This window comes from Gossypium hirsutum, chromosome D06 (genome assembly GCF_007990345.1).
Source record: "Gossypium hirsutum isolate 1008001.06 chromosome D06, Gossypium_hirsutum_v2.1, whole genome shotgun sequence".
NCBI classification, from domain to species: domain Eukaryota; kingdom Viridiplantae; phylum Streptophyta; class Magnoliopsida; order Malvales; family Malvaceae; genus Gossypium; species Gossypium hirsutum.
This window is the reverse complement of record NC_053442.1, coordinates 37,865,928-37,891,342: the sequence shown is the minus strand read 5'-3', so window position 1 is coordinate 37,891,342 and position 25,415 is coordinate 37,865,928. Positions and strand designations below refer to the sequence as shown.

The window sequence follows — 25,415 nt, the reverse complement described above, 5'->3', positions numbered from 1 at the left end:
CGATCGTATTTTAATGCCATCTATAACTGTAGTAGCAGCTCTTCTCCTCTCACTCTCACTCATCTCTACCGTCACTTCCCAATACTATTCTTACCACCAGTGCCTTAATTCTCCATTTGGCACTTCGCATGCGCCACTTGATACCAACATCAGATCCTCGTGACGTCGTCGACGGTGCTTGCGGATATGAGGACCTCGTCAAGGTTGGTTACAACATGATAACGACAGGTTTAAGCAATGCTTTGTTTCAGCGTGAGCAGATATGCAACACCTGTTTCTAGCTATGGTGTGTGGATGACATGCGATAGTGTATACCCGGAACATCTATCATTGTCACCTCCATCAACTTTGTGCTCTCAATTATGGGTTCAAAAATGAGGGCAATGAGTGTTGTAATTCTGTCAACATACACTCTGTGCGTCCCATTGAAGCTTTTGAGAAGATTGCCATTTAGAAAGCTAGCAATATGTCTGTCCAGCATCGAAGGTTATCTAGTATCAAATGTATATAAAATCTTCCCATCTTTCATTTAAGCTATTTTTCCTCGAGCTAAAACAACAATTTAAGCAAAACTAAAATCTGAGTTTCTTACGTTGCAGTTTCAAGTTGGATTTGTTGGGGCAAACCAAAACGATTTAAATTTTTTGGGAATTTAATTTAATAACATATAAAAAAAAACACACATGGCAGACACAATCGTTTGATGCTTAATTGAGTGACCAAAATGCTTAAAGTTATTAATAGTAGTCCTTAATAATATTATCTTAGAATAATAAAAATAGGAATGACATGATTTTAAAGAATAATTTACCCATGTTTTACGACTCAAAATATCAATTTTTAATTAATTGGTTTAATTGGACAAAATATTGAAAAATAAGAAAAAGAAAATCAGAAATATTATAAATATATATAAATAACAATCTATATCATATATCATATATCATATAATAAGGTACACAACCATTAAAATTATGAATCTATGTTTTTTCTATTTAGATAAATATTTAATTAAATAAAAAAATTAATTAGATAATTAATTATTTATTATATATATTATTATATAAACATTTATTTATTATATATATTATTATGTATGTTAAATTTTGATTTTAACATAAATTTTAAAAAATTAATTATCTCATTTTTAAAAGTATTTTTAAGTTATAATTGATCTATTCATTAGATTTCATTATTATTTTCAAATAACTTTAAAAATAATTATTACATATTTATATTATATTAAATATTTAATTAGATAAATAGAATTTTTAAAGTTTAAATAAATATTTAATTAGATAATTTATCAATTTGATTCAATTTAAATATTTATTTAAATATTATCGATATTAATATATATTATAGATTTTGATATTAACATAAAAAAATGTTAAAATTCATTATCACATTTTTAAAAGAAGTATTTCTTTTAAATTACATAATTGAGTTATTCATTAGGTTTTATCATATTTTCGAACAACTTTATGAATAATTATTATATATTTATATTAACTTAATAATATAATGCAAAAAATAAATTTGAATAATCAAATATTTAAAATAATATATTTAAATAATTAAATTTTAAAATTTAAAACCAAAGTTTTATTATCTAGAATTAAATAATCAAATATATATCATAATTTATTTTAAAAAATAAAAATTACCTATTTGATTAGATTTTTCAAATAATCAAACATATATTATCTCTTTTTTTTTATGTAATATATATATTTGTATTCAATTTTTCATTATATATTAGATTACATCTTAAATCATAAGTATATTAAAATCATCATTTCTTAAATTTATAAATTAATATTTAAATCATAATTATTTTTAAATTTAATTACTCACCGTTAACTCTATAAATATTATACGTAATAAAAACTTTTTTTTCAAATTTAAACTTTCATTTTAAAAGATGCTTTTTTCTTCTTCTTCTTGCTTACTTACACATTTCATTTTTCAAATTTGCTTTTATTGAGTAATTTTATTTGTTTTTATGTTTCAACTAACTTGAATTTTTCAATGTTTTAATATATTTATTTATATTTTTAATGTTCACTCAATGTATTTTTTAATAATATTTTTTGTTGTGATATTAATTAAAGAAATTTTTAAAATATGCCTTTGTAATCTAAATTAATATTTAAACAATTTTATCATTATAATTAAAATAAATGAATATTTATCAATACATTTATATATAAATTGACAAAATGTGTAAAGTTGATGGTTAGTTTGTTGAATTTTTAAGATTTAGGATTAAATTGATAGAATTTGTAAACATTGGAAAGCTAAATTTTGTATTATAACATTAAAAAAGGTAACCGTTAACTATTTAACACAAAAAATATTAAATTTCGATAGCATCCGTAACTAAAATAAAAAAATTAAATCTAAATGACCAAAGTAAAAATACGCTAATATTTTAAGTAACTATCTTTTTTCAGTTTACCCTAAAAAAATTTCACCTACAATATAATTGTGACATAATCTAATATATTAATAAGCTTGAATTAAACAATCAAAGTCTACTAGGAGTACTATGTAAAGTTCATTTTAATCTCTTTACTAAAAAATTGCTTCAAATTAATTTTTATATATTAAAAATTTATTTAGATAATTACATCACTAAAATTTGTCATTAAATTGTTGATAATTTGAACAAAATATATCATATCACATTTATGTATCTTTAAAATATTCTTTTGTTGAAAAACCTCATAGAACACATTTCCAAAAAGCTCATGAATTTTCCATTTGTGACTACTTTCCATTTGTGGCTATTTCACTTACGAACTTGATTATTTATGATAATTTAATTTTTCAACATTGACCATTTTTACCTTGATTATAAAAGACATGGATTATTTTTTTAGCCAATGTGTTGATTATTTTATGGTTAGATTTTTTATGAATTGAATTAGTTAAGTATGATACACGTATCAATTTTATGTGTAAAATTTACAATATGAAAGATTAATCTATAGTAATTTTTAAGTAGATGATCTAAAATGAATTTCTTGCTATAGGAGAGGGACTTCTAGTACGCTTTAACCGATAGAAAGCAATCCAGCTGGGAACTCTACTTTTATCTAACATCTCTTAATTTAAAAGGAAAAAGAAAAATCTTAGTGCCGGGAGGCGCGAAAGTCTTAAGTTAAACGACGCCGTTTCATTCATGTCTATATAAATCATAAAATGTACCAACGTCTTCTTTAGCGAGTCATTCGCAAATGGAAAAACCCTAAAATCATATATTTCTTATTTGCCAATATCAATTCTCCATTGTTTTTTGTTTAATATTTTATCAATTAAGAAAAAGTAGTTTGAAAATGGCCAAGAAAGTTGCTTCTAGAAGAGAGTTGTTGGAACGATGGAGCGGCATCGAAGAAGAGGAAGAAGAAAGCGACGATATTGATCCTTCTATGCGACGTCGTCTTCACAAGCGCAAGGAAGAATGGTTTCTTTTCGTTTTTCTTTTTTTCTCTCTCGTATTTTCTTGTGCAATTGCTTCAAGATATTTATTTTTATTATTCGTTTTACTGATCATTCCCGCTGATATCGAAATGAAAGAAAATTAGTAAAATGCCATAAGTTTGATTTTGACATTGTCACATTTTTCGTTGTTTTTGTTTTACTGAACTGACTGTTTGTTATTGAGAAGAGCTCTGGAAACGGAATTTTGCTTGAAGTTCACATTGGGTTGTGAAACTATTGTGAGAATAATTATGTTAGAGCTGGTGCATTGCTTATTCTTGACCATTGTAGTTCTGCTTTCCATAATTTAAATAAACGGAAGTTAAAAGAATATATATTCGTAGATTGGTTTTGCATTTGAAAAGTTTTGAAAGTTAAAAGAATATATATCCGTAGATTGGTTTTGCATTTGAAAAGTTTTGATTATAAGTTTCAGAAATGTTGGATATTGGCATTTAGTTTTGTGGCCAATTACGTGACTAATTTATTTTGGAAAATTTTGCTATGGAACTTGAATGTGTTGCTGTTCCTCTTCTTGTTTTTCAGTTCTAAAAGCAATTGTACTTTAGTTGTTTCTGTCAAGAAGATAACTGCCTTCTTGTCCAAAATGATGACGGATCTTGATTACTTCTTTTCCTGTGCAGTTTTATTATTACCTCGTGCAAAGTAAATTCACCATAAATTATTATGTGCATGCCGATGTGATTTTCCTCTTATGTATGAATTATTGATGCCAATATTATTGAGGTCGTTTTATATTTTGGGAAAACTTTTCTCGAAGCCCTTTTTTTTTCCCCTTAATCATTGGAGGTTCTCTCCATTTTATGTATATGTGTTTATAATATTGACTATTTATTTGTTTTCTTTTGAAAATTTCATTGATAGATGAACTTATCTAGTTACTAAATTCCTTGCATGCTATCACTGTGAAGGTTCTCCTTTTGAGCTTCATTAATTCTTTGTTCTCGGTTTCCTATTTGTTGAGGAAATTGTTTGTAGTTTTCCAGTTCTATAGGCTTTGTTGCCTTTATAAGTTTACAAAGCTGGGATTTCTTTGGCCTTTTTCGTATGCCAGGTTTGCTGATGCATTCAGTGTGTTGATAAGTTTACCAAAGGAAAATCACATTTGGTGTGGCTCATGGGATATAATGGGTCCTCTCTTGGAAACTTTCTACAATTATTTTAAAGATGACCGCAATGATTCCCCTCTACGGCTTCTATGGAAGAGGATCTCTGAGGAAATGCGCCATTGCATTCAATGTGTTTCTCAGCACCATCAAGCCCAGGAGATGTACATCACGGAGTATGAGTTGTGTACCATAGGTCCCCTTCTTGATGTGTTGCGGAGCCTTGATGAAGAAAGGGTGACTCAACATTTGAGAGAGATCAATGAAAGATTGGTGCGGCAGGAGTATGATCCTGTATGTGATAATGCCGAGGTTGTCAATCTCATGTATGAGGTATAATTACTCTTCTTTTTCTACTTTCATGTATTATCTTTTGGTACTTGCATTTGACAATTTGCCATCATGCTAACTAGAATAAGGTGAAACTGTTATTTAGTTTTGTTTTTGTTTTTCTTTTTGGTTTATGCTTTAAAATCTTCTTAATTGTAAGAACAAGCTGCAGGTATGTGGTGAATGATAAATGATTATTAGTGCACAGAGATGGAGCACACCAGTCAATTTATCTAGTCCCTGGTGGATGATTAAGTTTCTGTCTCCCTCTCATCTTTACTCGCATCCAGTTGCAAAATTTTTTTGGTGGTTAAGAGGGCTTTGTTTAACACGATACCTATCTTATAGTTAGGCAATGAGCATGGGGTGTTTATTCTAATTGCATTTGCGTTTTGTACATTTTTTATGCTATTCTGATGATTTATTGATGATTTAGATATCAATATCTAACACTTAGGAAACCATTATGTTGTTTTTGCGCTTTCTTTGGTATTGTTTCTTTGTAGGTTCTTATCTTGAATGAAACTTATCTTTTCCATAAATAATTTAAAGAGTTGGTTATGAAACATAATATCTAGTTGTTGTTTTTGTTTCCCCTATTATCATTGTTTTTAAGTTAGTATATAAAGAAAGTGGTACACATGGGAGTAGGTTGGGTTTGATCAAATTTGCTGAGTTCCTTTAGTGATCAAAATTTCTGAGTTAATTATCTCATATTCGGTATGTTGGCTCTAGCTGATTAGATAGCTCACGTATATGTATATTAGTTTTTATTTTGTTTTGCCCTGCTGACTTCTCCTTGCTTCTTGTTTACTGTCTAATTGCTCACAGGTTTTGATGTTTCCCACCCTATTAGATGATCAGGCCTTGTTTATAGATTTTGAAAAGTTCATTGAAGCTGTTGATGATATGCATGAATTGGCTTTGGCTGGGCAACAGTTTCTGGTATTTCACTGCAAAGTTTTTTATGCACCTTTTCTGTCTGTGGTTTTTCATTTTGATCTCCACCTCATCAAGTAGACATGTTTGTCAGGGTGTTTATGCATTGCTTTTTTTCAATAGAAGAGTGCGGACTGTTGGTCATCGTTTAGCTAAATGTATGGGAAAAATGAGGTATTGTTGCTTTGTACCAATGCTAGTATGTTGATTTCCCCTTCTGTTATTGTTTTATTATTATGCTCATCTGGAATTGTTGTCCCTTTTGTTTGGTTCAAATATTGTTTTCTTTTATTGTACATGGTGCATTCTGTAATGTTTTGCTTGTCGCTGTGAGTTTTTTTTTCTTTAATTATCCAATCATTTATGTTCATCCATCATTCCTGGAAACCAAGGTTTATATCATTTTAATTTATCACACTTTATTTCCTTATACTTGTTCTGTCTTTATGTAGGAGAGCAATGGATCTGGAACCTTTGCAACCTTTGCTTAAAAAGTTCATTGGCTTTTTGGAGAATGAAGTATTGCCTTCACCTTTAGAGACTTCAAGGCCAAGAGCACAGCTGGACCGCTTACCCATATGGCTTGGGATTACATCCTTGTAAGGAAGTAGGGTTAAATTCTTGATCATCTATAACTTTTTATTTTGTCTTCTTTCTCTGTAATGTAATGTTCTTTCTCTTGAGATGAAGGCTTGAGTTCTTGGAACCTCCAGCTTTTGAAGAGGGAATACTGGAGCGCTATCCCATCTTTCTTGATATTGTGCTCAACCATATAAGTGGTGATTCACCTGAATTTTCCCATGCTGTTAGTTGCTTGAGAGAACTTTTCAAAATGCTTGGTATGAGCCCTTTTTTTTCATTTTCCTTTTCTCTTGCCTTTTCCCCCAAATAGCTAATTATGTTTTTCTACTTTCTTAAGGTTGTAAGCTTTGGCTAAGGGCTACATTATCTCCCAGTGTGATGCGCAACACGTTGTTGGGTCAGTGTTTTCACACTAGAAATGAGAAGATGCATAAAGATATTTTTGATCTTTTCCTGCCATTTCTGCAGGCACGTTCTTTTCTTACTTGTCAGTTGATGTTAACTTTGCAGCATATATAGTTGTTATAAAGTTGCTGATGTGTGATAAATTTTATTTTAGTCACTTGAAGCTTTGCAAGACGGGGAACATGAAAAGCAACGCAGGCATTTCCTTTATTTTCTTCTCCACCAAGTTCCTGTGAGCACTAACTTCAGTGTTTTAACGAGAAAAACAGCCTGCAAGGTCCTTACTATATTCTGGAATATGGTGGATGGAAATGCTTTGTACTTTCTTATTCTCTCTTTCTTTTTGTTGTAATGGTTCTATTGTTGTGCAATTTATTACAAGATTTTATTTTCAGATTGCTCTTCTTATCATACATCGAGGCTACAAGATGAATCCACCATGCCCTCCTTTTGAATGTGCTCATATGTGGTATGTGTTATTGAATATCATTATCCTGTACATTTTCAAACCTTTTTTAGGAATCAATATTTGGGGATGGATGAAATGCTGTTATTTAATGTGTTTTGGTTTTTCCCATTCTGAGTTGTTACTTCTCAGAGAGAGGGTTTGAGGGCCAAGATGGTATTGGATGAACATGGATATTGGTGGAAGAGAATGGCGTTTCTATTAGCTAAAGCATTATTATTGTACAAGTTTGACCTTAGTTATTGTTTGCCATGGATAAATATTTGGAAGTTCAATTTTTCTAGCAGCAATAGATGGGAGTGCTCTCTCTAAGTGTCTGTCTGTTCTGAAACCAAATATCCCCTCTTTTACTGAAGGAAAAGTTTGTGCTGTAAAGCTTGCTGTCTTGGTACTTATTCTTAGGGCATTTAGTAATCTAGCTAAAGGACATACTGTACTGACATATATTTATGCAGAACTCTTTGCTTCATATTGAGGGAGTTTGCAAAGAAACAAATTTATGACTGATATTTCAGCAATCATGCTGGACAGGGGTCCTTCTCTTGTGTCTTCTTTGAAGGATTCTTCACTCTACAGTTCCCTGCGCCAGCCTGCCTTTGATCTCATACAAACGATTCTAGTGTCTGATGCCGCTGCCTTGATAACTTCAATGCTGAATTGTTGCATAGCTACAAGTATTGCTAAAAACTCTTCTATTGAGTTAGATGACGAGGAAGGACATAATAAGCTTCCATTTACTCAGTATGTTGAAGATAGCGATACTGGTTGTTGGAGTGAATTTAGCACTCAGAGCCAAATTACTTCTCCAGAGTATAGAGAATGGATGTCTATTCCTATGTTGTGGATTGATGTTCTTGTTGATATTGATCCTTCAGTTTTCCCAATATCATTTTCCAAGGCTGTATTATGGGCTCGATCTCGTTTCCCTATGATAGAACCTGAGAATAGTGCTGAAATGGCCCTTGATATTAGAGGTTGGCTTTCATCCTCCGCTGCAGAAATCTCAAGTACATTTGGATGGAAGATACCAACTGGTTCTGATGATGGAGGGGGGAAGGAATCTAAAAACTCAATGAGGTTGTCAACAATGTGTCTTCCTTTGATAAAGACTTTCAACAGGTTCTTAGCATGTATCTTCTTTGTCTACATCTTTTACTTTATAGCAAAATCTGTTATATGTTTTCAATTTGTCTCTAATGAGAAACCCACATATCAAGTTAAATGCAATTTACAATACTGGATGCTCTTTGACAGGTTAACTGCACATTTTTTGATTCGAATGGGGCAAGGGGAACTTCGAAAGCAGTGGTCTTGGGAACCTAGGATGGGTGAAAGCTTGATCCTCTCACTTGTGGACCCAAATGATGTATGTCTAATTGTTGTCTAGATCTCATAAATTAACTTGTATTGCCTTTATGATATAGATCAAGTGATGAAAAAAGTTTGCTGTGGTTGGTCTCTCAGGATTTGTGCATAAACTTTTGTTCTTGTTTTTTCTGATGCAGAATGTGAGGCAGTTTGGCAAGTGTATCTTGGAACAAGTTTCAAATACACGGGGTCTTGGTTGTGGCTTGAAGTTTCTTTGCTCTGACATTCTTTCTCTATCTGCTGTTTATTTGGGCTTGAGGCATGCCTTGAGACTTGTAAGTGTTACTCCTGTTGCAGTAGCTCTTAAAAGAAGCACAGTGAGCATTTAGCTATATTTTCTTGTTTATCTAATGTTGTTGGCACAAACTGATTATGCTCTCAGCTTATAGTACTCTAGATTAAAGGACATTCCTGAACAAGGGCTTTTTTTTGCAATATCATTGATGTTCTGCTACTGTAGATTTACAGCACATTAGTGATTCAATGATGTTGCTACTTCTGCATAAAGGTCAGGCATATTCTGATGTCTTTTTCTTGCACTCTCCAGGTCCAGTTAGATTCTGTTTTATTAAAATTTCAGACTTTGCACCACTTTTTCTTTGTTCTATGCAAATTACTTAAAGATGAGGACTTGCCTAATTCAGAAGTAGCAGAAGATTCTTCCAATGCCTCAAATATCATGATGTACTCTTCTCAGGGTGGATTTCTTAAGCAGCCATTGTTTGATGCTTTGCCTGCAAACATGGGCAGAAATTACTCCCGTGTTGACCCAAAATTAAGGGAAAATTTCTGTTACTCATTGTCAGAAATTGTGTGGCCAGCCTTATGCAAGTGCTTGGTAGAAGGGAAAGCATTTGTTAATTACAGTCTTTGTCAGGTATCATCCTTTGATTTTCATTGCATTTTTGTTTTTCTTTTTGCAAATTCTTGATTATATTTTGGAAGTGCATTTTACATTTAATTGCTGTTATGGACGCATCTGAAGAGAGTTAATTAGTCCCTTCTGGACTAACTTTTTGGGTCTTACAAATTCACTTTGTATGACCTCGTCATACAATGCTTTTGAATGTGCATTAATGCCTCCCCATCTGTTTGTATATTTGCCTTTGCACATGCATTGTTGGCTAGTCTTTTGCTGCTATCAAATTATAGAAGAGACTGTCATTATTCTTGTGTACAGGTAATAAAAGCATTAAATTTCTGTTTAATAGCTCCATTTAGCAGGCATAGTTGATATTATTTGCTTCCTTTTCAGATGACTTGTGTTCGTGTGCTTGAGATCCTCCCTGTTCTATTTGGAAGACTCAGTCCGTCACTTGTTAGTTTGTTTGGAGATTCTAAAGTAGCATTAGGGAATTTAGTGGATTTCAAATGGCTTCATGATCTTATGGACTGGGGAAAGTCTCAACTTAAGGTCATTGTTGTCTATTGGAAAAAGGCTGTAATATCTTTGCTGAATGTAATCAAGCTATTAAGGAGTGATAGTTCTCTGTTGATGGTTGGGGCTGTTGAAAATCTTATTTCAAGCGGTAAGTTCGGCTTACTGTCTTTTAATTTTTTATGTTTCATTTGGATAAAAAAATTGTTTGCATATTTAATTTGGAGTTTATACAAACTGTAAGGATCCATATAGCTATGTAAGAATTAGTAGAGATTAAATGTACATTTTTATTTGAACAAGTGTGCAAAGATAGCATTCAAAGTCCACTCTTTTTTTTTGTATGATAATTTTTTAAATTCACTACTCATTCAAAATCCAACAATTTATGAATTTGAATGTAACCAACCATAAAATTCATTTTTGTTTAGATTGTGACTATACAAATTGTACTACATTTTAATATAAATTCTTCTTCTTATAGATGTAAGTTCCTGGGTGCTACTTCGGTTAATTGTATTTTTATTCTCATTTTTTCCCTTTTTGTTGTTCATGTGATCAATATTGGTCTATTGCTAGGTATTATTCATGTGTTATATGCTTTTTCAATGTAGATGCTGTTGACATGGATGAATTGATAGAACAAGTATCACGACTTTGTGTTACATTATCTAAAGAAGTTTCTTGTGCTATTGGACATTCAACCTTAAGGTCAAAAAAATTGTTTTCTGGAGCATCTGTTGAGGGAAGGTACCCTGCAGCTGATGTGCAGCTTCCTTCTACTGGAATGGATGTAAAAGTTTTCGATTCCTTAAAATCAGAAAAAAAAATGAATGAAAGTAATCTGATTGTTATTTCCGATGATGAGAAGGAGAAACATATTGCATCTAGTAAGTCAGGTCATCAAATGTTGCATGGCCAGGTGGAATTTCCTTCTACTGATGAGCAAGCTTCAGAAACTTACCATGCCAAGAAGGTTGTCCATGGCACTGGTACTGATACTTCAGCGGATCTACTTGAGTCTCCCATGAAAAAAGATTCCCTTGTTTCTCAGACACAGAAACCTGAGAAATCAAGAGTCAAGCCACCACATTGTCCCAAACCAAAAAGCCCTGATAGTGAGAGGAAAGAAATAAGCTCCAACTCCAGAAGTAGTGTTATTTCATCTCAGAGTAAAGTTGATCAGGAGAACAAGTTTGATGAATCTGTTAAATTAAACAGTATTAATCAAGGTTGCAAAAAAATAAATTTTGGAACCAAAGATACAATTTTGAGGGAGGTAGTTGCTGCAGATGATCCGTTGGAGGCTGCTTTCAGAACTGTAACCGTACAGCCATCACTTCTTGCAAAGTCTGGTCCTGTTGCTCCTAAAAGGCAAGTCATTCAACTTAGATCACCTTTTGAAAATAGATCTAGCCTACACAGGCCGGAAGCTCAGGTTAAAAGGTTCAAGCCTCCAAGACTGGATGACTGGTACAGGCCAATACTAGAAGTAGATTTCTTTGTAACAGTGAGATTAGCATATGCAAAAGATGATGAGAGTCGCACCGTTAACAAATTAAAGGAGGTCCCTGTGTCATTCCACTCGCCTGAACAGTATGTAAACATTTTTCGGCCTTTGGTTTTGGAGGAATTTAAGGCACAACTGTATAGTTCCTTTCTGGAGATGTCTTCATGGGAGGAGATGCACTGTGGCAGTATATCTGTGCTGTCAGTTGAGAGGGTTGATGATTTCCATCTTGTTCGATTTGTCTATGATATTGATGATTCTACAGCATCTAAAAGTTTGTCAGAGAATGACCTTGTTTTACTCACTAAAGATCTTCCAAAAAGTACCTCCCATGATGTTCATATGGTTGGAAAGGTATTTTGTGCTAATATACTATTTACTGGGATCGTATCATTCCTGTTCTGATTGCAGTGTTTTCTCTCACTTGTATATTTTTTTAATTCATTTTTCTGCAAGACCTTTTGACCCTTTTTTCAGGCAAATTTCTTTTGTTTGTGTGTATATATATAACTCTTTTTAATTTATTACTCTTGACCTTGAACATCCAACGGAACAAAACTGCTGTGCATCATTAACTGTTTGTTTATCCTATTTAGTTATTGACTGGAAGTAACTTTTTCTATTAGCTTTTGCTTAATAATATTTTATGTTACTTTAGATATTTGATTCTAAAAGTGGTTTATTATTTGTTTAATGTTTATGTTTTGTTATTAAAAATGATCAGGATGCTCCTATAGGAGTGCAACAGTTAAGCCAATAATTTTAAGTGTAAAACCTAAACTTACAGTAGTCGGTTAAGTATGCTTGCATGGTGGTGAAGATGACATGTTAGTTGACTTCTTTAGTCAACTGTTCTGTTAAATATGGTTTTGAACTGTCGATTTCAGTGGTAAATAAATACTGATTGATGATTTGTAAATTTAATTATTATGAAGTCTTAGAGAGTGCAATGAGTTTGAATAACTTTGAGGGTTTTAACCCAAAATTATGAAGGTTAATCTATTGTTGCCCAAGTTAATGCCGAAGTTACTAAATTTGTATAACTGCCAAAAGTAAAAATATCTTTTTATTTAGTAATTTCCACTTAGAAAGATCAACTGATTGTTCATTGCTTCTCTCTACCTTCACTAATATTTTAGTCGTTTGGTCTTGAAAACATCTAAAATTTTATCTTCTGTAACCTGGCTTCTATGGCAACTTGCTAGCATTACCACTTGTTTTAATCTAATCTGGTGGAAAAGTTGCTTGAGGGTTCATGTTGTCGAAACCTGTTCTGAGGGGTGTTTTTGTGTGGTCCAAGATCCTCAAATGAATCTGCATATTTTTTTATGGTTGATTCTCCTGAATTTATTTGGAGGACTTTTCCTGACTTTTGATCTGTATCATTGTGCTGAATTTTCTTCTCATTTGCTTAAACACCTAGCAACCTATTTATTTACTTTTCTATAATTGCTGAGGTTAAATTGAAAAAGATTTGATTTCCCATAGCTTTAATAAAGTAATGTCACTTTGTCATTGGTTGGTGTAATTTATTTTTCTTTAAATTGAAAAGATTTAAAAATTTACTGTCCATATTTCACCAAAGCAACTTCCCTGTCTACAGGTGGAAAGACGTGAGAGAGACAATAAAAGGAAGTCAAGTATGCTGCTGATTCGGTTTTATCTTCAGAATGGCTCAATACGTTTGAATCAAGCTAGGAGGCAGCTTCTTGAACGTAGTAAATGGCATGCCAGTCGTATCATGAGCATTACACCCCAGATCCGAGAATTTCATGCACTGTCATCAATAAAGGATATCCCCTTGCTTCCTGCCATTTTAAACCCTGTCAGTGATCCTACCATCTCGTATAAACCAACACTAGATTTCAGTAAGCTATCCCAGCCCCTGCAGCAATTACTGAGGTCATCCTTCAATGATAGCCAACTGCAAGCCTTGAATGTTGCTGTTGGATCACAGAAGATAAAGAAAGATTTTGAATTGTCTCTTATTCAGGGTCCTCCAGGTAGGCTCTATTGTTTTGGCTTCTACTTTAGTTTTTACTTTTAGTATATTGTTATATTAGATAATGTTTCAATCAGTAGCAAACCATAAACATATTCTGTATTTAGAGCTTCTTGCTTGATTCAATAGGGACTGGAAAGACCCGAACTATTGTGGCCATGGTTGGTGTTTTGCTAGCTTCCTTTCAACGGAGAACAAATGAATCAGAGAATTCTCAGAGTGGTTATTTGAGACAATGCCATAATTCTTCCACCAATTCAAATGCACGAGTAAGTGAGGCCACTGCCATTGCAAGAGCTTGGCAGGATGCTGCCCTGGCTAGACAATTAAATGAAGATGTTGAAAGATCAAAAAAGTCAATAGAAAGTTCTACAAGAGGAAGGGTGTTAATTTGTGCTCAGTCAAATGCTGCAGTTGATGAGCTGGTGTCAAGAATATCTAGTGAAGGTCTATATGGGAGAGATGGGAAGAGGTACAAACCGTATCTTGTACGGGTTGGGAATGCAAAAACAGTTCATCCAAATTCACTACCTTTCTATATTGATACACTTGTTGATCATCGGTTGGCAGAAGAGAAAATGCATACAAATGATGCTAGAAATGATTTAAGTATGGAGTCATCTTCTACAGTACTGCGTTCTAATCTAGAGAAGGTAGTCGAAAACATCAGATTCTGCGAAACCAAGCGTGCAAACATAAGGGATGGCAATTCAAGCATAAAGAAAACATCAGAAGGATCTAATAAGGAAATGGATGTAAAAGAAATGGCTGGTCCGGAATTAGAGGCTAAGCTACAACGATTGTATGAGCAAAAGAAACAAATTTATAAAGATCTTAGTGCTGCTCAGGCACAAGAGAAGAAGACTAATGAGGAAACCAAAGCATTAAGACATAAACTGCGGAAGTCTATTTTAAAGGAAGCTGAAATAATCGTTACAACATTAAGTGGTTGTGGTGGAGATCTCTATGGTGTATGTGCTGAAACCATATCAAGTTTTAAGTTTGGCAATCCATCTGAACATACTCTTTTTGATGCTGTTGTGATTGATGAAGCTGCTCAAGTAATTGCCCCCTTTTTGCAATGCTTCCATTTTGTTTCTGTTATTGTTGCTTTCTCTTTGTTTTAAGGTTTGAAATTGTCATTGCAGGCTTTGGAACCAGCTACTTTGATTCCTCTTCAGCTTTTAAAGTCAAGAGGGACAAAATGTATCATGGTATGGGCCAAAATACTAAGAACTAACTACTTAATTGTCTTTAGCATTGTATTTTCTGAACTTGAGAATCAACACTGAAGTAAAGAGTCTTTCCTAAAGGTTGGTGATCCAAAGCAGCTTCCTGCAACAGTTCTCTCTAATGTTGCGAGCAAATATATGTATGAATGCAGCATGTTTGAGCGTTTACAAAGAGCTGGTCATCCTGTTGTTATGCTTACTGAACAGGTAGCCTTCACTGCAATTGCTTATTCCTTGCTTAGTGTCTAAACATAAAGCCCTTTGTTTTTTTTGTAATCTTTTTTACTATCTTCCATTTGTACCATTTCTACACGAGTCATGATACTTGCACCACCTTTTTTTTAATCTCAGACATTCATACTCCTTGTCTTTGGACAAATTCAATGGTGGAGTCTATTAATTTATGGGTAAACCAACTGATTCATAAATGAGATTACAGTTAAACGAATATATTTTTGCCACATTAGGGGGACAAATGTGGTGGCACAAATAATAATTTTTTTTACAGTGGCTGCTTTCTGGATATGAAACAAAAGACCTACCATGAATGTGATCATGTTAAAGGTTAGTAAAGTTAAGAGTTTAATGGATACAAAAAGTCATAGGTCAGCTGTTGCTATATGATTTGTGAAGTTTGGTTTGACGTTTCTTCAAATTCTTTTCTGCTCTGGAATTCTATTCCCAGTTGTATGACGTACCATTTCTACTCAAGGTGAAAAAGATCAGCACTCGGAAGTAGTGTAGTCATGTCTTAAGGTTAATTAAGGTTAAGATTAAATTTATCTAATATCGAAATGAGATTGATCACATTTTAAGGAATATTAAGGTCAAGTTTCCTTGGCATATAAAAGAATATAGATTTGATGTTGCTAAATGATTGGGAACTTTTGTTTACATATTCTTAACATTATTTTCAAAGGTCATATGTGTTGTGCTTTGTCTGTAAGGGTGTTAGTTTGACGGTGGCTCTGGCTCTATTTCTGATACTGCCTTTTATATTTTTTTTGTCTGGACTGACTTGACGGGGGTGCTCCTTATTCTCATTATTTTGATAATCATCTCTTTTGATCAGATTGCTAATTGCACATCTGTACTGTTTATTTTAACTTGTCTTGATTCCCTATGCAATAATATGTACCATTTTCGCTTGCTTTCTTAAATGTAATTTTTCTTTGCTTATCTGATGTTTCTTTGACATTTGGTTCTATATTTTCATCTTTGTGGGAACTCTTGGAGTTTTCTAATATTGCTTATACTGGTAGCATAACAACTTAATTACTCTTTGATGACTGTCTTCAAATTAACATAATGTCTAACATCTAACAAGAACCTGCAGAAGTGTTTGAGATCAGCTGTGCCTCTGGAAATGTGGTTATGTAGTTGATGTGCTGGAATTGCCCAACTTGTTATCACAGTTGGTTCATAGTCTTGTTCTTCACGTCCACCCAGCATCAATGCAGGATGCACTTTAAAGATAAATTGTTTTAATAATTCCAAAGCATATCTTAAGTTGACCTCACTTGTGCCAATCTAGTGAAATCTAGAAAAGAATGAAAAACAATGGGGGAAGAAAGAATGCTGTTAGCAGAACAGATTACGTTCTTGTTATAATAAAAAAATTGAGGCCTTTAAGTTCCACTTATCACGTTAAGCATCTATGTCTTTTGAGTGGCATGACGAAACAAGCTTCTCCAAAACCTAATAGCTGATAATAAACTAATTCCTAGACTGAAAATTTGTGAAATCGAAACAGATTAATTATGGAACTAATGCTGACCAATAATGTGTTGAGGAAATACTAACAGGATTAACACATCTCTTTGTGGCTTTAAAATGACTAACCTATTTGATTATTATCTTAGACAGGCTGAGCCATACTAACTATTAAGCTCTCTACCTAAATTGAAAGTAGTAAATCCAACCAAAAAGAATCCTTTTCCTTCCCTTTTTCTTGATTTCTCTCTTGAATAAACTCAATTGTTTAAAACATGGTGACTGCATCTTAATTCTGATGTGGATTGGGGAAGAAAACAGTAGCAATTAAAAAAGAATTAGGGCTGAACAAACGAATAGGAAAGAAGTTGGAACTCTAGAAACTTAGGGTGATAAAAAACTTTAGTTTTCTTTATTAAATTCAAGGAAATAATAATAAAAGTCTGCTGCTGCAACTTCTATTACAATATATATATATAGGAAACTTCCTTGTAAACAAAGTTTCTACTCTTGCAAATAAAGTTTAATTAATAATACTAGACTTAACCCCCAAGTAATAATAATCCTAGCTGTCAAAAAAGATATCTAATACTTTTTATAAACTGAAATAATAAAATATATTTATTTTTAATTTTAAGCTCCTGTGTCATTCTCCTTGGCTTGGAAAACTCAACTCCGGTGAAAAAACCTTCACAACTTCAGCATAAATCTCTGGATTAACTCTTTGCAGCTTTTCTTCTGCAATCCAAGTAATTTTACTAGCTGGGTTGCCTAACCATTTCACCAGAAACCTCCTATATTTGTTACCCCTTCTAGACCTCACCTTTTTAACATCCAACACATCTTCGATAACCTCCAGCCTAGTCGTGGGAAGTTGCTGCACTTGGTCTGAAATTTCAGCAGCATTCCCATCAAAACCCTTAAAAGAGTATAAGTCAAACATTAAAAACTGGGCTGTTGAGCAAATCAGTTGGCAGCTCAATCACATAAGCATTCGAACTTATTTTCTTCAACACCTTACATGGCCCAAACGTCTTTGGTTTCAGCTTGTGTTAAGTACCCTTTGGAAGCCTTTCTTGCCTCAAATGTACAAGAACTAAGTCTCTCTTTTAAACTCCTTAATTCGATGATGTAGATTAGCTTCATTAGCATAATCCTCATTGCTTGCTTTCAAGGCAGCCATCACCTCTTGGACTTGTCTTATATGATCAGCAAAAGCTTCTCCGTCATCACTCACCTTAGTTCCAAATGGCAAAGGAACTAAATCAAGAACGTGTTTGAGGTTTGAGTCCATAGGAAGCTCCAAAAGGTGTCATTTTAATTGTTCTATTCACAGACTTGTTGGATGCTAACTCAGCTTGAGGAGTAATCAAATTCCAACTCTTCTCACAATTCCCAACAAGACACCTAAGGAAATTTCCTAAACATCGATTGACAGCCTTAGTTTGCCCATTTGTTTGTGGATGACAAGTGCTGAAAAACTTCAATTGGGTTCCCGTTTTCTTCCAAAAAGTCCTCCAAAAGTGTCCATCAAACTTGAGAACTCTATCGGAAACTATAGGTGTAGGAACACCATGTAGCCTTACCACTTGAAAAATAATTCAGCAGTATGAGTTGCATCAGAAGTTTTAGAATAAGGAATGAAATGTGCCATTTTCGAGAAACGGTTCACAACAACAAAGATTGAATCATAACCCTTTGTTGTCTTTGGTAATCCCAAGACAAAATCCATGCTTAAATGAGTCAATGGCACCTAATCTTGCCGAACACACTGTATATCAATGCAATAGAGAGATCATGTTCTGGCATAGAGTTCCTCTTAGCTCCAATGCCACCCAATTCCAGATTGCAATTGTCTATCAAAGTCTTGTCCAAAGTAATGGTCCCATAGACTAGAGTTGTGCATTCCACCAAAGAACTACCTCCAAGATTGTGTTTTCTAAAGCTTTGAAACCTTTAGAAACAACAGCTGCTATGAAATACCTCTTAACTATAGAAATCAAGTCATACTTGTCAAAGGATACTCTACTCAAACAAGCAGCAAATATATCAAAAACCAATGTGCCTGCAGCAATATCTTTAAGAGCAACACTTCTACTATTTCCATTACAAGCTCTAAGATACCCTTTCGAAGAAGGCTTCGCTTCAATTCCAGAATCTATAGCAGTCATACCAAGACTTTCTTCTTTGATTTCAGAATCATTAATAAAAGTCTCCACCATACCTGTTTGATCACCATCATAAGTAAGAGTTCCTTGAGAAACATCTTTTTTGTCACCAGCATTCTGAGGGCGAGTACTATCAACCTCCGTTTTTTCTCTTTGTGATTAAATTGTTATTTGGAATCCGTTTTGAACTTGCAAGATTCTCTAAGCCAATATAGTTTTTGCACTCATGTTTCAAAGAATTAACTCTTTGAACAAAGGCTGTAACTGCAAGAGATCTGTTGTTTTCCACACTGTTGTCTAATTCCCTTGCACCAGCTTGAGTAGAACATACATTTTTCTTTCTTGTGGAACATCACAAGCTAAAGCAACTTTTTCATGAGCTGGTGTACCGACAGCTGATTTCCATCTAAATTTTTGTCGTTTACCTCAATCAATGTCTTGTTTGACATGTGAGCAATATCCTTGCTCTCACACCCAGCATGTTTGCCATCTTTAGTTTCTCTTGAGCAGGTTCCAGAGGAAATTACAGCGTTTAAAGTAGCTGTTACAACAGCTGCATGCTGTTTTGCAATGTCTAGAGTCGTCTGCCCACCGCACTCATGATCCGCGTAGATGCACTTGATGTTTCTAACAATTTGTACATGCCATCTATAGTCTTAAAAGTTTTCTCAGAGAAAAAATCAACTAGACCAAGAGGTTCAAACAAATAATTGTTGTTTGGGTGCCAAGGAAAACAGTCATGCGAAATTATCAACAAAAAGTCCTCATTAGAACCTATTCCATGAATTTCATTCACTAGCAGCGGACTTCCTCTAGAAGCCATTGGAGCTCGATTTTCAGCAACAACTTTCATGTTTGGTTGCAGGTATTTTTTCTTCAAAAGGCGGTATCAATTTTGCACTATGACTTGCCTTCAAACTTTCCAACTTTTCCTTGAGTTCACACAATTTTTTCTTGGCTGAATCTGATTTGCATACGGAAACAGGGTTAATTGTTTTTACTCCAAAATCATCATAGGACATGTCTAGGAGATTTCCAATTCGCCTCCAATCCTCCCCTTCTTTTATGGTTGTGGCTGTCATTATATAAACAAACAAAGATTTTCCTTTAATTGGATACGCTTCATTTTCTTCACTTTCTTCAGGATATTCATCATAGATCAGTTCTAACATTTCATAATCTTTCTCTTCTACATGCATCTTGCAAAGAGAATCAACAACTTAAATATTGATTCCGCCCTCGTTCAATTGAGGGGCATGTATCAACTGCTCCTTCAATCCACCTCATACCGCAAACTTTGTTGGTCCAGCTTCATGAAGGACGTTTTCTTCATCACCAAAGTCAAATATATCAGCAAGACTACCTTCCAGTATGTCAAACTGGTTGTGAGCACCTTTTGGAATCTCCATCAAGGTTCCTTTTTGTTCCTGTCACAGCCAAGCATAAACTGCACACTACAATTCTTCAGTCACATGTCATAGTGCAGCCAATTCTGTTTCTTGACACTGATTTGTTCTTCCTCGACCACTAATGCGTCCAACCATGGCTTAATAGCAAACCCTAATATAAACCCTAGGATCTAATTAGGCTCTAATACCAAATTGATGTAGATTGGGGAAGAAAACAGTAGCAATTAAAAAAGAATTAGGGCTTAACAAACGAATAGGAAAGAAGTTAGAACTCTAGAAACATAGGGTTATAAAAATCTCTAGTTTTCTTTATTAAATTCAAGGAAATAATAATAAAAGTCTGCTGCTGTAACTTCTTTTACAAAATATATATAGGAAACTTCCTTGTAAGCAAAGTTTCTACTCTTCCTTGCAAATAAAGTTTAATTAATAATACTAGACTTAACCCCCAAGTAATAATAATCCTAGCTGTCAAAAAAGATATCTAATACTTTAAATAAAATAAACTGAAATAATAAAATATACTTATTTTTAATTTTAAGCTCCTGTGTCAAATTCTATCTTTTACTTTGATTCTCTGAAAATGTTGTTTGACCAGAGTTTATCTTGAAATTTAATTCTTTGCTTTCATCCACTTCTTAAATAGTTACAACATATTGCAACACATTGCCTAGCTTAATATTATGTTCTAAAGAACGAAACCATGAGAGGCAATAGAGACTTTTTGTATTCTTGCTCTTATTTGATACAAATCAGTTTACCCGTTCTCCAGTTTGTTTGTCTAACACTGTATATTTAGATATTTACAACGAAGTCTTTCCAAAAAAAATATATATTTACATTCTAGTATTTTGTATGGTATTCTTCGGTTATTTATCTAGCTTTTATGTATTCTTTGATGATAAACCGTCTTTATGAAGATTCTCATTTGCACGTATGTCGTGAATTTCCTTTCAGCTGTTATTAATCCATCTTTATGAAGGGTTTGTAGTCTATTTATCGAACTGTATAAACTAGAGGGAATCCTCCTTTTACCTCCTTTCTTTATGCTATTCATTCTTGTACGGCCTTCTTTTTCTTGGTCGTACCTTGATGCTTTTTGTACAATGTTTGTATTCATTGCATATATTGCACTTTGTTTAATGAGATCTGTAAATTGAAAATTCATCACTTCAACAGTAATTTAATTAATTGAGGAAGGTGAAGTACTGTGTATGTGTTATACGAAATTTTAATTCTTATCATGTATTTTATATATGGTACTTTTTGTTGCATGAGGGCATGGTGTCAGCTCCATAAAATCTTTGCAATACTTGGCATATTAATCTTTTGCTTAAGAGCTTTCTGTTTACAGTATAGGATGCATCCAGAGATATGTCGATTTCCTTCTTTGCACTTTTATGACAAGAAGTTGCTGAATGGTGATACAGTCTTGAGCAAATCAGCGTCATTTCATGGAACTGAAGGCCTTGGCCCATATGTGTTTTATGATGTTGTTGATGGTCTGGAGCTTCATGGAAAGAATTCTGGTGCATTATCTCTTTATAATGAATGTGAGGCTGATGCAGCAGTCGAGCTGCTTAAATTTTTCAGGAAAAGGTTAATTATTCTTTGTCCTTTCCTTTTTGTTTTTTTTTTCTTTGTTTTATGTGATTTTAGAATAGTAGAATGATTCATCTTGCTGAATTTAATTTATTTTGGGATATAGGTATCCGTCAGAGTTTGTTGTTTGCAAGATTGGTATAATAACTCCATACAAGTGTCAGCTTTCACTTTTGCGATCTCGCTTTTCTAGTGTGTTTGGTTCTTCTGTTATTAATGATATAGAGTTCAACACAGTGGATGGTTTTCAAGGCCGGGAGGTGGATATATTAGTGTTTTCCACTGTTAGAGCATCAAGTTCTTCTCAAGACGTAAGTTCAAGCAGTAGTATTGGGTTTGTCGCTGATGTGAGACGGATGAATGTTGCTTTGACAAGAGCTAAGCTTTCTCTTTGGATTTTGGGCAACACAAGGACTTTGCAGACAGACCGTAATTGGTCTGCTCTTGTGAAGGATGCTAAGCAGAGAAATTTGGTACTATCAATTAAAAGGCCTTACAGTATCTCTTTTAGAACAAACACTGGGAAGACTCTTGTTCCAGAAGGTTCTGATAATCATCTGAGTCAGATGAAGCATGTTGAAAAGGTCAGAGGTGATGGCCAACTTGCCAAACATAATGAGTGCCGGGAAAAGCTGAAGTTTGAAGGGAAGAGAAAGCATATCGACAGTGTGGCTGACTGTAACTGGTCTTCTGCTGGAGGTGACATTGACTCTGTGAAAAGTAAAGATAAACATCGTAGCAAAAGAATAGCAAAAGATGATTGTGAGCCTCCCCCTGGAAGGACTATTTTGTCTGCATCTGCAAATGATGATAGAAGACGACCGCAGAAAGTGAAGTCCAGGGTTCCAGAGAAACTTCTTATCTCTAGTGGAAGCCAAGAAAAAGAGGGTAGTGAAGTAAAAGCCAAAATGGGGGAAAACCAGAGAAGCAAAAATGACAATGGTGGACAAGAAGTGGGTCGTAGTGGCAAAAATAAGATGTCAAAAGAGAGTAAGAAATCTTCTGTGCAGGAGCAAAGTTCAAATGTTTCTACCCCCCGACCTGATGGCAACAATGAAGAGAGAGAATCAAATAAAGGTGGTAGAGATCCTAAGGAGGTTGCCACTTCTCAGAATTTATTTCTGAAACGGAAACAGCAACGGGAAGCTGTTGATGCTATTCTTTTCTCTGGTCTAATTCCTTCAAAAAAGTCCGAACAATCATCCAAAAAGTTGCACCAAGAAAGGTCAATTGTCCCACCTTCAGTTGCAAGCGGCAGCTTCAAACCACCAAAGAAAAGGAAAGGTTAACCACTGCTTCACTGCCCAATGCAACTCCTGATTTATGTTTTAGCTGGTTGTGGTTACACTGTAAGCAATGTACCTGCCAATTGCCATGGTTGATTGAAATGCTAATTCATTTTTATTTCATTGAAACATTTCTGCTTGAGGTCCAAGCATGATTTATATGGGTGATTTTGATATTCTCTATTTTGTGCTTACAGGTCCACCAAATTCCTAAAACAAGGGCACCACGCCATCAGATTCATCAAGGGCTCAGTTCAGGAGATATTCTTTGAGCTTCAATTGACTGCTGCCGTCTTTCTTATATACACAGGTAGAAACGGAAGAAAGTGGCTACATTCTCTGCTTTTCCTATAATAATTATTTGATCTAAAACTGGGTTCTAGCTTCCGTGAATTTAAATGGAGCTTGTGTTTATCAGCATCTTTCTAAGTTGTAAAGAAGCAAGAAAGTTGCTGAGTTTGCAGCCATTGTGGGAATACGGGGTGAAATTAACAGGCATTCCTCTCGTCTTTTGGGAAGAATACTTGATAAGTGTCTTGGTTTCTGTAGTTGATGGATAGCTCACAAATCATAATTGAAACTCTCCAAAACAGATCTTAAGAAGGAAAATTCGTGTTCACAGTAGCTTTTATAGATTAAAGATTAAATTTTGGCGACCCACCTTTTGCTTGATATTTTTCATCTTGTTTCTTGTTGAAGGTGTTAATATGAATGAGGCTTCGTTGTAAAGAAATTATGTGTAATATGTAATGTTAGAATTCTTTAAAAGGGCTTTCGACAAATTGATCATATACAAATAGTAAACTTGGTTTCTAACATGGCATGTATATATATATGCAATCAAAAAGAAAAATGGCCTTGAAAATTTGCACGTAATAATATATCTGTATTGTTGTAGTCTACATGTGTGGTTCGGACAACCTGTACGTTTAACTGAAATCAGATCAACCATGTGCTTTGCTCATACGTACATTATAATTTGTTTTAAGTATTTTACTCCTGAAAACTTAAGCTTTCTTTTGGAGTTTGGTTCATTTATTTTTGGTACATAGCAAAGAAGGATAATGTCATGATACTAGAGTCGAGAAACTAATATAGGTCTTTGATGCACAAATAGCCCATCTTCTAGCTTCTTGTCTTAGTTGCGGATTGTCAATGACCTCTTTGTGGATGGTTGTAGAGTTGGGATGATCAAGGATGTCACTATAGGTCAGGTAAAGTTTTCATCCCACTAATTTTCTCCGAGGATGATGTTTGTTCATTTTCAATCATTAATGAGACACTTACAGGAAGAAATGTTGTGAGTTTTGAGAAAACATTAAGATTGATAATAGGAATTGGATTTTAGCTTTTAGTTGGTTGGTTGTTTTGTAGCCTTTGTTGAGATGAACTGCTATCAATCATTTCCTCGGACAATTGCCTCTCCGCCAATGAGATTGTTACTTGGACATTTGTTAATGTGAAGACATTGTCCTTTGTGAGTCCATGCCTCCTACTTCCAAAGATCTTTGGGGGCCATGGTGTGTAGTTGTAGGAGAGTTAGCCTCAAAGAATCTAAGAACGAGGAGATAAAGCTCATTTTCTTTTTTGATGGTTCCTAAAGGGTTTACAACGATATGTTTTGTTGAAGATAAGTTCATTTTTAGATTTCCAAATTATCTATAGGGTGCAGGTGATGAGTGTATAAAAATCTCGTGTCGTAGGACTCAAGATTATTAGAAAGTAGCTATTGGAAGAACCAAGATGAAATTAAAAGGATCTAGAGGGACTCAGCTCAAAAAGTAAGGGGAGATCCAAACCATACTGTTCTAGCAAAGTTTCATTTCAAGAGAAGATGTTCTAAAGTTTCCGCACTAATTTGACATAATCGAAAAAAAAAATTCAATCAAGATAATGAACAAGCACTTTTCACAGTGAAGATACCATTGTGATCGCTTTTCCACACAATTTTGTCCTTGCCTCCTTGGAGTGAAATTAGCTTATAAAAGCACAATCCTTGCCAAGGATTTCCATGGCTTTTCTTACATTCCAACCTTTCTTACTAAAATCAAAGCAAGTTTGAACTTGCATGGCTATTTCATTAGTTTTGATTATATCAAAAAGAGTTTCACTTAAAACTGAGGTAATCCAACAATGTTTTTCGCTCCAAATTTGAACGTATTTTCCTTTATTACACATCTCTACTCAAGAGAATACTTCTCAAACCCATAAATAAAATTGTTTGGATTAGATCGTTTGAAGGGTGTTTGCAATACTCATCTTTTAGAACACTAGAGAGGAAACAATTTGGCTCCATCATTATTTTCCATGCAAGTTTAGAAAGAAGGGGTGCATAACTTGTCCTGACTATAGAGATGAAGCTTTTTTTTCCCTTGTGTCGTGTCCTCATTTGAAAAGCATAAATGGTTTTTG

General features: G+C 34.1%; 1 protein-coding gene across 7 annotated transcripts; it reads left to right on the top strand.

Moving 5' to 3' along the window:
* Positions 1 to 3,141: 3,141 nt before the first annotated feature.
* On the top strand, positions 3,142 to 23,794 carry LOC107902039 (uncharacterized). Of its 7 annotated transcripts, none has more exons than XR_001685576.2 (23): positions 3,233 to 3,469; positions 4,562 to 4,946; positions 5,775 to 5,888; positions 5,977 to 6,056; positions 6,335 to 6,481; positions 6,573 to 6,721; positions 6,802 to 6,932; positions 7,024 to 7,146; positions 7,265 to 7,338; positions 7,867 to 8,454; positions 8,590 to 8,701; positions 8,841 to 8,978; positions 9,251 to 9,580; positions 9,959 to 10,232; positions 10,696 to 11,945; positions 13,195 to 13,594; positions 13,723 to 14,654; positions 14,742 to 14,807; positions 14,907 to 15,032; positions 21,470 to 21,714; positions 21,824 to 23,001; positions 23,201 to 23,313; positions 23,422 to 23,794. XR_001685576.2 is itself a non-coding variant. In XM_016828278.2 (23 exons), the coding sequence occupies exons 1-23, from the start codon at positions 3,342 to 3,344 to the stop codon at positions 23,430 to 23,432; spliced, it is 7,089 nt and encodes a 2,362-aa protein (XP_016683767.2). In that variant the 5' UTR covers positions 3,233 to 3,341; the 3' UTR covers positions 23,433 to 23,794. The 7 variants fall into 7 exon arrangements, 5 of the variants coding, with proteins under 5 accessions (XP_016683766.2, XP_016683767.2, XP_016683768.2 ...); XM_016828278.2 differs by having other exon boundaries at positions 21,824 to 22,996; XM_016828277.2 differs by having other exon boundaries at positions 3,142 to 3,469; positions 21,824 to 22,996; positions 23,201 to 23,794.
* Positions 23,795 to 25,415: the final 1,621 nt, after the last annotated feature.